Source organism: Dermochelys coriacea, chromosome 7 (genome assembly GCF_009764565.3).
Source record: "Dermochelys coriacea isolate rDerCor1 chromosome 7, rDerCor1.pri.v4, whole genome shotgun sequence".
Classification (NCBI taxonomy): domain Eukaryota; kingdom Metazoa; phylum Chordata; order Testudines; family Dermochelyidae; genus Dermochelys; species Dermochelys coriacea.
Window position 1 is genome coordinate 121,035,448 of NC_050074.1, and position 12,225 is coordinate 121,047,672.

Here is a 12,225-nt window from a genome sequence, read left to right on the forward strand (position 1 = left end):
GCTTAGTGAAAACACTACCTGCAGGGATGAGAGAGCATAGTTAATCCACCTCCCTGAGTGGTATCTATGTCGGCGGGAGACGCCCTCCCATTGCCACAGTGTTGTCTACACCAAGAGTTCGGTCAGCATAACTGCATCACTCAGGAGTGTGGATTTTCCACATCCCTGACTGATAAAGCTATACTGACATAAGTCTGTATTGTAGACCAAGCTCAAAAATGAGTAGTGCTGGTTAACGGTCCTGGTCTGACAGCTCTGGAGAATGAAGTCCTGTTAGCCAGAGCAAGGGCAGCGGCAGGCTTCTGAACACTGCTCTGATAATGTCCCTCCATCCTAACATGGTGGGACACCTCTAGAGGCAAGTGTGAAATTTGTTCTCTGCAGTTCAATTCAGTACTTAGCTTCTCTCATGTGACTGTCAACAAAGAGCTATTATGTGAAGTGTACATAAGAAAATGGATTGAAACCATAAAACACAGCACTGAGCAGCCTCAAATGGTAACAACTATTGATCACTATTGACCTAGGCCACTTTCCTTCAATCTGATCTAAAAAGTCAGGCCTCTGCACCTGAACACTTCAACAGGACTTCACAAGGTGCATGGGTCTGCTTCTGCTGTTCAGACTGAAGGACTGGGCCTTCTTTGGATTTGACCGCGTGATCTAGAAGGAAAAGGCTCTGCACCCATTAACTCCGTGACCCAGCCACTCACCAACATTTAGGTCTTTACTTTTATTGTTTTTACAGGAACAGCCCCAAGAGAATTCTCCTTTCCCTAGCACACACTGTGATAAAGACCCCTGGCACAGCCACAGCTGGCCAGAGTCAGCTTACTCAGGCTTGTGGGATTCAGACATTGTGGCTATAAACTGCAGTATAGACATTCAGGCTAGGGCTAGAACCCTATCTCTGAGACCCTGCAAGGATGGGAGGGTTTCAGAGCACAGCTCCAGCTCAAGCCCAAGCGTCTATACTGCAATTTCTAGCCCTGCAGCCTGAGCCTCGCGAGCCCAAGTCAGCTGACCTGGGCTTTGAGACTCAGCGCTGCAGGTTTTTTATTGCAGTATAGACACAGCCAATGGATTTTTTTGTTTTGTTTCAATTTATTAAAGGAAATATGCCTCAAAGTTCTATTGGGATTTGAATCTACTTGGTAATTTGCATTATGCACATTTGATGGTCTTTTCAAAGCAACTAGTTAGTGAAATGATAGTGAAGTACAGTGAAATTAGGATTAGCCATAGGATTCCTTTTCAGATAGCAAAACAGCATGCAATTTTGAGGGTACGCTGAAAAAAATAAATAGCAACTAAAGAGTTTCTCAAAGATATGATAAGAACATTTTTGTAACGATGTTATAGTGATACCTGAATACTTAGCCCAAAGATTAAGCCTGTTAGCCAAGCTGAGCAATACCTGTGCTCTGTGCCCCTACGTCAGCACATCCCTGTGCTTTAAAGAGTAACAGTTATGAGCTGTTATTGTGCCCTGCCTCTCTAACTGGAACACAGTCCTGCACACTGTGACGGTGCCCCTGTAAGGCTTTATGGAAATATGCTTATGAATGTATATATATGACATAACTGGAATATGTTTTATGCTATATATGCCATGTACATATCTCTGTGAAGGTTATGATCTACTGAATCTATTCATCCTATTCGTATGCATGTATCATTTTTGTATTCAGAGTTATGAATATTGGCTGTGTACTTGCTTGATTTTTAAGTAACCTTTGTAAAGCATTTGGTCAGCTCCTGGAGAAAGGAATGTGCAAATTAAGTGCCCAATCAAGAACCATTTTTAAGCCAACAATGAACTTGAAGACGCCAGTCCACATCCGAGCTTTCCCAGGAATGGGGCTTGCTGGTAAGAAACTCAGTCATGCATGGACATGTGACTGGCCCATGTGATTCCAAAACTCCATTTTGTAGCTGGATTCTACACAGGAGGAGGGAGAGGTGTCCACCCACAAGAGAAAGTCTATTTAAACCCCTGGGAGACCCCTCCATTTTGTCTTCAGCTGGCTCAGGAGATAGCCTTTCCACCCCCAAGGATACCTGAAAGAAACTGGAATAAGGATAGTAACTACAAGGGATGTGAGTGATTGCTGGACCCAGACTAGAAGGAGACTAGTCTGTAAAAGGAAGCTTACTGAGTGCGGTTTTTATCTGCATTCAGTTTTCTTAGACATAGACTTGCATGTTCTATTTTATTTTGCTTGGTAATTCACTTTGTTCTGTCTGCTATTACTTGGAACCACTTAAATTCTACTTTATGTATTTAATAAAATCACTTTTTACATATTAATTAACCCAGAGTATATATTAATACCTGGAGGGGGGGCAAACAACTGTGCATATCTCTCTATCAGTGTTATAGAGGGCGAACAATTTGAGTTTACCCTGTATACGCTTTATACAGGGTAAAACTGATTTATTTGAGGTTTGGACCCCATTGGGAGTTGGGCATCTGAGTGTTAAAGACAGGAACACTTCTTAAGTTGTTTTCAGTTAATTCTGCAGCTTTGGGGCACGTGGTTCAGACCCTGAGTCTGTGTTGGAGCAGACTGGAGCGTCTGGCTCAGCAAGACAGGGTGCTGGAGTCCCAAGCTGGCAGGAAAAGCAGGGGCAGAAGTAGTCTTGGCACATCAGTTGGTAGTCCCAAGGCGGTTTCTGTGATCCAACCCCGTCACACACCCTTCCCACACCAGTCTCTCGGATGCTACAATGGTGGGTGCTGTTACTCTGTACATCCCTTCAGCCTCATGGCTGCTGAGATTAGCAGAGATAATGTCCTTCCCATTCTACCTCTCTTCAGCTTTATGGCATTTGTAAGAGGATTTCTCTGCTACTCTATCACCCTCCCCAGCTTCCACTTTTTAAGTCTTCTTCCCCATGAACAGTTCCAGTGCCTGCCTCCACTCCTGCTGAGAGATTGCCCAGATAGAAGCAGAGTGAAATTGACATGATTTGCATCAATTTCACAACTGTCTATAAGGATCTGATTAGCATCAGGAAAAACCTGCAAGATTCTAGACAGTTTTCATTCTGCCACAATTGGAAAAAGCCCTGAGCAATAGCAGAGGCACAAGACATCTTCTGGGTGTGGTGTTCTGTCCCATCTCGTGACACCGAAAACACTCACAGAGATAGAATATCAGAGTTTGGAAGGGACCTCAGGAGGTAATCTAGTCCCAACCCCTGCTCAAAGCAGGACAATCCACAACTAAATCATCCCAGCCAGGGCTTTGTCAAGCCTGACCTTAAAAACCTCTAAGGAAGTAGATTTCACCACCTCCCTAAGTAACCATTCCAGTGCTTCACCACTCTCCTAGTGAAAGTTTTTCCTAATATCCAACCTAACCTCCTCACTGCCACTTGAGACCATTACTCCTGTTCTGTCATCTGCTACCACTGAGAACAGTCTAGGTCCATCTTCTTTGGAACCCCCTTTCAGGTAGTTGAAAACAGCTATCAAATCCCCCCTCATTCTTCTCTTCTGCAGACTAAATAATCCAGTTATTAATGAGTCTACTCTACAGCCTTATTGAAGAGGCATATGGCTTTTAACTCATGCAGTAGAGGCTCATGCACTGAGATCCCACGTTCAATCCCGTCTGCTGACAACCAGGGTCTGTCAGTGTTACATCTGCTGACTTGGGATACAGCACTCCCAAGAATTTACACTCAGATCATATATGGATGGTTGTCTTCTCAAACATAAGGACAAGAAGATTAATTTTTTTAATGAAAATTTACAAAAGTTGATGACACTCCCCTGGGGAAATATCCTACTTGCAATAGGCAGGTGGATTTTTCATGTCTTGGCCAATATTTAAAATGTCTATAGCATTTCAGAAACATCAACTAATTAATCTCAAAATGCCCCTGTGAAGTATTTAATATTACTCCCATTTTACAGATAAATCATCTTAAGTAAAGAATTAGTAACTCCTTTGAAGCCAACAGAGTTAGAGTGGTCTGTGTTTATAAGCACAAAATTAGACTGATAGACATTGAGACACCCAAATGCCCAAATGCAACTCAGCAAGTCAGTAGAAGAGCAGAGGTTAGACAGAAGGTTTCAGCTCCCAACTCTATACTCAGTCCACTAGCTCATATCACTTCTCTATAGCAGAACTATATCTTCAAGACATTGAACTGATTAAATTTTCCCTCCACTTACTACTGTGTCCTCCATTAAATATTTTCTGTTCGTATTTAATTCTATTTAAATTTTACCCTCTTCAGTGATGTTATCGTCATCTGATCATCTTGAGAGAGCTTCAGGGCTGTAGCCACTTTAGCCGAATTCACCACAATCTCAGCATTCAGCTCCCTGCATTTTTGACATGAGACGCCTTTCATTTTCATAAGATTTCTTCATAACCGTGTGGAGCTTCTCATATTCTATTCGGAATTTCTCCAGACTTTTATCTCCCATAAGTTCACTGATGACTTTCTTGGAAGTCTTTTTCCAGTGCTTCGAAGGCATTTCTTCTATACACAGCCTGTCGTTCCTTTCCTGTGTTAAATGAGGTGGATAATCAATTAGCAAGGGGAGTTCAAAAATCCAGTTTTGCCGGCAGATGACCACAAGAGATAACAGCAATATATAATGACAGCTCATTGGTAACTAACCAAGGATGTAAACCTTCTGTGCTTCCCTCCGTCCCCATATGAAATTCACATTCCATTCTAGTTGTAGAGGCCAAAGGGTAATGGACAAGATGGATGCTTTTTATCTCTAATGTCTAAGGCTTTAATTCTGATCTCTCTTACACTGGAATGACTTCATTAAAATAGAGTTGTTAAACCAGTGTGAAATTGGTGTGAAAAGAGAATCATACCAAATCAGCTTATGAGTAATGGATCTTTTTCTAGTACTGTAAACATTCATCTCATATCTGAAGACTAAATGTATTATTATTCCAATATATTATATTTGGATATGCCATTTAAACAAAGACTAATTAAATTGGAAGGTGCTCACAATATTCATTGACACTTAAAATACCTTTCTTAGAGCTTACAAATAACATCCTAATGAAATGAGTTAAGGTTCATCTTTTTGTGTGTTGGTGAGAAATATTTTTGGTAAACTTTTTGGTGACATGACATTAAAACCAGCAACACACATAGGGCTGAATGCATCCCTGGTGTAAATCTACCACTGTACATGATGCAGCAGATAGGAATTTGGCCTACACTCTGGACCAGATTTTTTTTGAAGTGGCCAACATTTTGTTGTGCATGCTTTTCTGGGTACTTGGCTGGGCTTGATTTCAAGAAATGATCAGCACCATGCCTCCAATTAAGTTGATCGAAGTTGTGGGAGCTCTGAAAATTAGGCCCAACGTGTCCTCAAGATGGACACCAAACACTGAGGCATCCAAAATTATGGGCTGCTTAGAATCTCACTACGTGTGTCTTACCATCATTTTCTATCTTCATCAGAAATAGCTTCAGCTGCACCAACAAGCAGATTCTTGTCCGCCACCTAATCAGCCTCTCAAGACTCATTTAAAACTTTGCAACGTTTTAATTGCTGATAGAAATGCATATATGAAATGAAACAATGTGGATGAGATAAACGGTGTTAGTGTCAGAGTCTGGTCAGCCCCAGTGACTCCTTTGCCCAGAGCTTCAAGAACCTACATTGGCAAAGTTTCAAATAGAAGGCAGAAGACAAGAAAAGGCCCAGGCACAATGAACTGCAAAGGGGGTTTGTCCTCAGCTAGATCTGGATTAAAGCTGTGCAGAAAGCCTCCGTGTAACTCACATACCTCCTGGGTGTGGTGATCTGTCCCCTCTAATGGCACTGAGACCACTTAGAGCAGGGATGGGCAAACTTTTTGGCCTGAGGGCCACATCTGGGCATGGAAATTGTATGGCAGGCCATGAATGCTCACAAAATTGGGGCTTGGAAGGGGGTGAGGACTCCAGCTGGAGGTGCAGGCTCTGGGATGGGGCTGGGTATGAGGGGTTGGGGCACAGGAGGGTGCTCCGGGCTGGGACCGTGGCATTCAGAGGGCAGGAGGGGGATCATGGCTGGGGCAGGGGTACGAGAGGGGGTCACGGTTTCAGACTTGGGATGGCACTTACCTCAAGCAGCTCCTGGAAGCAGCGGCATGTCCCCTCTCTGGCTCCCATGTGGAGGCGCAGCTCTGCACGCTGCCCTGTCCGCAGGCACCATCCCTGCAGCTCCCATTGGCCTCGGTTCCCAGCAAATGGGAGCTGCGGGAGTGGCACTTGGGGCAGGGGTAGCGTGTGGAGCCCTCTGGCTGCCCGTACATGTAGGAGAGAGGTAGCGGGAAGGGCTAGTGAAGGAGAAATAGAGCTTAGGAACAGGTTTGCAGAGTTGGAAAATGAAGAAGGGGCTCAGCAGGTACTTGTTGATGGTGGAAGGGTAAGGAAGAAGAGAAGAGAGGCTAGTCCTATAGAAAAAGGGGAAGAGTCAAGGGAGACTACACCAAATATGAGCCCCAGGAGGATACAGGATGGGTTGAAGAAGATTGTAAGGGAAAATAGGAATGGAAAGAACTTGCAGCCAGAGGGAACAGGGGAGAGACTGGAGATAGCCCTGTCACCAGGAAAAAGCAGGTCTATGTGATCGGGGACTCTTTATTGAGAAGAATAGACAGGCCGTAACTAGAGCTGATCCTGAGAATAGAAGGGTGTGCTGTCTTCCGGGTGCTAAGATACGGGATGTAGACCTGAGGTTGAAAAGGATCCTAAAGGGAGCGGGAAAGAATCCCCTAATTATCCTTCATGTGGGAACAAATGATTCGGCTAGATTCTCGCTGGAAAGTATAAGGAGACTATGCTAGGCTGGGGGAAGACGCTTAAGGAAATTGAGGCTCAGGTGATCTTTAGCGGGATCTTCCTGTTCCTAGAGAAGGCAACAAGGTCTGACAAGATTATGACTGTCAACAGATGGCTTAGGCAGTGGTGCTATAAGGAGGGCTTTGGGATGTATGGCCACTGGGAGGACTTCACGGACAGAGGTCAGTTCTCTCGGTATGGACTTCATCTGAGTAGGAAGGAAATAGACTTCTAAGATCGAGGCTGGCACAACTGATAAAGAGAGCTTTAAACTAGGAATTGGGGGGAGATGGATGGGAGATGTCCCAGAAAATTCCACGCCAGATTTTAGCATTGAGAGGGAAGAAGATGAAGTAAGAAAGGATACAGCCGTGGGTAGGAGAATGTATATAAGGAGCGAGGGCAGTGTGGATACTAGTCTAATAGGTTTATACTGGCTGTAGAATGACTGTGCCTAATAGGGTACAAATGTGAGTGAGTCCAAACAGCAAAATTAAGATGTTTGTACACCAATGCGAGGATTCTAGGTAACAAAATGAGGAACTAGAGCTATGGTGCAGGAAGTGAAACCAGATATTATAGGGATACAGAAACATGGTGGAATAATAGTCATGACTGGACTACAGGTATTGAAGGGTATGTGCCTCTTAGGAAAGACTGAAACAAAGGTAAAGGTGGTGAAGTAGCATTGTATATCAATGATGAGGTAGAATGTAAAGAATAAGAAGCGATGCAATGGATAAGACAGAGTCCGTCTGGGCAAAAAATTACACTTGGGAAGAAAACTAGTAAGCCTCTCCTACGATAGTGCTTGGGGTGTGCTATAGACCACCGGGATCTAATTTGGATATGGATAGAGCCCTTTTTAATGCTTTAATAAAGTAAATACTAATGGAAACTGCATGATCATGGAGACTTAACTTCCCAGATATAGACTGGAGGACCAGTGCTAGTAATAATAATAGGGCTCAGATTTTCCTAGATGCGATAGCTGAGGATTCCTCATCAAGTAGTTTGCTGAACGACTAGAGGGGATGCCATTTTAGATTTAATTTTGGTGAGTAGCGAGGCCCTCATAGAAGAAATGGTTGTAGGGGACAATATTGGCTCAAGAGATCATGAGCTAATCAGTTCAAACTAAATGGAATAGATTAACACAAAATAAATCTGCAACTAGGGTTTTTGCTTTCCAAAGGGCTGACTTTCAAAAATTAAGGAACATTAGTTAGGGAACGTGGATTGGACTGAAGAACTTATGGATCTAAAGGTAGAGGAGGCCTGGATTACTTTAAATCAAAGCTGCAGAAGCTATCGGAAGCCTGTATCCCAAGACAAGGGGAAAAAATTCATAGGAAGGAGTTGTAGACCAAGCTGGATGAGCAAGCATCTTAGAGAGGTGATTAAGAAGACAGCAGAAAGCATACAGGGAGTGGAAGATGGGAGGGATCAGCAAGGAAAGCTACCTAATTGAGGTCAGAACCTGTAGGGATCAAGTGAGACAGGCTAAAAGTCGAGTAGAGTTGGACCTTGCAAAGGGAATTAAAAGCAATAGTAAAAGGTTCTATAGCCATATAAATAAGAAGAAAACTAAGAAGGAAGAAGTGGGCCGCTTAACACTGAGGATGGAGTGGGGGGTTAAAGATAATCTAGGCATGGCCCAATATCTAAACAATACTTTGCCTCAGTCTTTAATAAGACTAAAGAGGATCTTAGGGATAATGGTAGCCTGACAAATGGGAAGGAGGATATAGAGGTAGATATTACCATATAGAGGTTAGAAGCGAAACTGAAACAGCTTAATGGGACTAAATCGGGGGGCCAGATAATCTTCATCCAAGAATATTAAAGGAATTGGCACCTGAAATTGCAAGCCATTAGCAAGAATTTTTAATGAATCGTAAACTCAGGAATAGTACTGAATGATTGGAGAATTGCTAATATAGTTCCTATTTTAAGAAAGGAAAAAAAAAGTGATCGGGTAACTACAGGCCAGTTAGTTTGACATCTGTATTATGCAAGGTCCTGGAAAAAATTTGAAGGAGAAATTAGTTAAGGACATTGAAGTCAATGGTAAATGGGACAAAATACAACATGGTTTACAAAAGGTAGATTGTGCCAAAACCAACCTAATCTCCTTTTTGAAAAAGTAACAGACTTTTTAGATAAAGGAAATGCAGTGGATCTAATTTACCTAGATTTCGTAAGGCATTTGATACCGTGCACATGGGGAATTATAGTTAAATTGGAGAAGATGGGGATCAATATGACATCAAAAGGTGGATAAGGAATTGTGTTAAAGGGGAGACTGCATGGGTCCTACTGAAAGGCGAACTGTCAGTTGGAGGGAGGTTACCAGTTGGAGTTCCTCAGGGATCGGTTTTGGGACCAATCTTATTTAATCTTTTATTACTGACCTTGGCACAAAAGTGGGAGTGTGCTAATAAGTTTGCAGATGATACAAAGCTGGAGGTATTGCCAATTCGGAGAAGGATCAGGATATTATACAGGAGGATCTGGATGACCTTTGTAAACTGGAGTAATAGTAATAGGATGAATTTAATAGTGAGAAGTGTAAGGTTATGCATTTAGGGATAATAACAAGAATTTTAGCTATAAGTTGGGGACACATCAATTAGAAGTACGGAAGAGGGAGAAGGACCTTGGAGTATTGGTTGATCCATAGGATGACTATGAGCTGCCAATGTGTATGGCTGTGAAAAAGCTAATGTGGTTTTGGCGATTGCATCCGGAGAGGCATTTCCAGTAGGGATAAGAGGTTTTTAGTACCGTTATACAAGGCAGTGGTGAGGACCTCACCTAGAATACTATGTGCCGTTCTGGTCTCCCAGTTAAAAAGGATGATTCAAGCTGGAGCAGTAAGAGAAGGCTACTAGGATGATCCTGAAGAATGGAAAACTGTCTTATGAAAGGAGACTTAAGGAGCTTGGCTTGTTTAGCCTAACTAAAAGAAGGTTGAGGGAGATATGATTGCTCTCTATAAATATATCAGAGCGATAAATACAGGAGAGGGAGAGGAATTATTTCAGCTCAGCACCAATGTGGACACAAGAACAAATGGGTATAAACTGGCCACCAGGAAGTTTAGACTTGAAAATCAGACGAAGGTTTTTAACCATCAGAGGAGTGAAGTTTTGGAATAGCCTTCCAAGGGAAGCAGTGGGGGCAAAGATCTATCTGGCTTTAAGATTCTACTTGATAAGTTATGGAGGAGATGGTATGATGGGATAATGGGATTTGGTAAGTAATGATCTTTAAATATTCAGGGGTAAATAGGCCAAATCCCTGAGATGGGATATTAGATGGATGGGATCTGAGTTACTATAGAAAAATCTTTCCTGGGTATCTGGCTGGTGAATCTTGCCCATATGCTCAGGGTTAGCTAATTGCCATATTTGGGGTCGGGAAGGAATTTTCCTCCAGGGCAGATTGGAGAGGCCCTGGAGGTTTTTCGCCTTCCTCTGTAGCATGGGGCAGGTTGACTGGAGGGAGGCTTCTCTGCTCCTTGAAGTTTGAACCATGATTTGAGGACTTCAATAGCTCAGACATGGTTGAGGTTTTTCGTAGGAGTGGGTGGGTGAGATTCTGTGGCCTGCGCTGTGCAGGAGGTCGGACTAGATGATCAGAATGGTCCCTTCTGACCTTAGTATCTATGAATCTATGAGCCGGGAGGGGGACATGGCGCTGTTTCCGGGAGCTGCGCAGGGGCGAGAAGTTCCTGACCCCGCTCCCTGGCTGGAGCGGGGCAAGCCCCAGACCCCACTCCCCAGTGGGAGCTTGAGGGCCAGATTAAATATCAGAAGGGCCGGATGCGGCCCCCAGGCCATAGTTTGCCCACCCCTGATTTAGAGATTAATGAGACTGCTACAGCATTAGTTAAGGGCCATGGGGCTTTTATCTCATGGAGCAGAGGCTCATACACTAAGCTCCAGCGATCCCAGGTTTGAAATCCCATCCTGCAATGACCGGGACTTGTCCGTGTTACCTCAGCCCACTGCGCTGCTCTCATAGGGAGGAGGAGTGGGTCGCAAGGGTGCCAGACCCAGCAAAGGAATGTCTCTATTAATTGGGTTGCTGAGGGCACATTTTCAGCACAATCTTGTCAAAGTTGCTGCTCCCAGATTATGACAGACGTCCCCGTCTTTTGTCAGAGTACTTTAAACACCATGGTTAGGCGCTTGAGGACACTTACGTTGGTGACCCTTGGAGCAGGAGCCCCAAGCCACAGGCTGGGATGGGCTGAGATTGTAATGAAGGAAGGGCAGGACAGAGAGGCTGGTGGAGAGAAGGGATAGGGAGAGAGCAAGGGGATGGTGAGGGGGTGCTGGGGAAGGGAGGGGATGGGAAGGAGGAGAGACGGGAGGAGGGTAAAGAGGGCGATGAGAAGAGGGGAAAGAAGGCGGAGGGGTCCAGAGAAAGGGGATCAGGGGGCTGGAAAAGGAGGGCCTGGCAGGGCCTGGGCAGGGAAGAGGGTGCACAGGGGAGCAGGCCGCTGAGAAGGGAAGAGGGCGCATGGGGGAGCAGGGCAGGAGGGGCTGGCAGGGAGCGGGCGCACGGGGAGCGGGGGGCTGGGCGGGGGCGGGGCGCACGCGGGGAGCGGGGGGCTGGGCAGGGGAGCGGGGCGCACGGGGGGAGCGGGGGCTGGGCGGGGAGTGAGGGGAAGGGGGGGCTGGGCGGGGGAGCGGGGGGGAGAAGGGTAGCGGGCGCACGGGGGGAGCGGGGGGGCTGGGCAGGGGAGCGGGGGCTGGGGGGGGAGCGGGGGGAGAAGGGAGCGGGGCGCACGGGGAGCGGGGGGCTGGGCGGGGGAGCGGGGGGGAGAAAAAGGGGACGGGGCGGCAGGGGGGGAGCGGGGGCTGGGCGGGGACGGGGGGGGAGAAGAAGGGGACGGTACGGTACGTTGGGGAGAGGGGGAGGGCTGCTCACCTCGCTCATCTTGCCGCGGGGCAGGGGGCTCCGGCCCGGCGCTCGCCCGGGGGGGCGGGTCCCCGCGGGGGGCCGGAGCGGGCGGGTTTCGGCGGCTCCGCCGGGTCCGGCTCCAGGACGCCGCTGTGTCCACGGGCCGCCTCTCCCCGTCTCCTAGCAACCGACTCCCCGCCCCCTCTGCTCTCTGCTGGGGGGTCACTAGGGCAGGGGTGGGGATGGAGCAGGGCGGGGGATGAGGTGGGGCAGTGGGGGGTCACTAGGCAGGGGTGGGATGGAGCAGGGCGGGGGATGAGGTGGGCAGTGGGGGTCACTAGGGCAGGGTGGGGATGGAGCAGGGCGGGGATGAGGTGGGCAGTGGGGTCACTAGGGCAGGGGTGGGATGGAGCAGGGCGGGGGATGAGTGGGGCAGTGGGGTCACTAGGGCAGGGGTGGGGATGGAGCAGGGCGGGGGATGTG

The 12,225-nt window shown here is 46.5% G+C and overlaps 1 protein-coding gene across 1 annotated transcript in view; it reads right to left on the bottom strand.

Annotated features, from left to right (window-relative positions):
• The window catches only part of CFAP58 (cilia and flagella associated protein 58), a 94,593-nt gene extending 82,720 nt beyond the window's left edge, over positions 1-11,873 (bottom strand). The window contains 3 exon segments of the mRNA XM_038410272.2: positions 4,246-4,350; positions 4,352-4,528; positions 11,770-11,873. Of these exon segments, the coding sequence (XP_038266200.1) occupies positions 4,246-4,350; positions 4,352-4,528; positions 11,770-11,778 (291 nt within the window). The 5' untranslated portion in view covers positions 11,779-11,873.
• Positions 11,874-12,225: the final 352 nt, after the last annotated feature.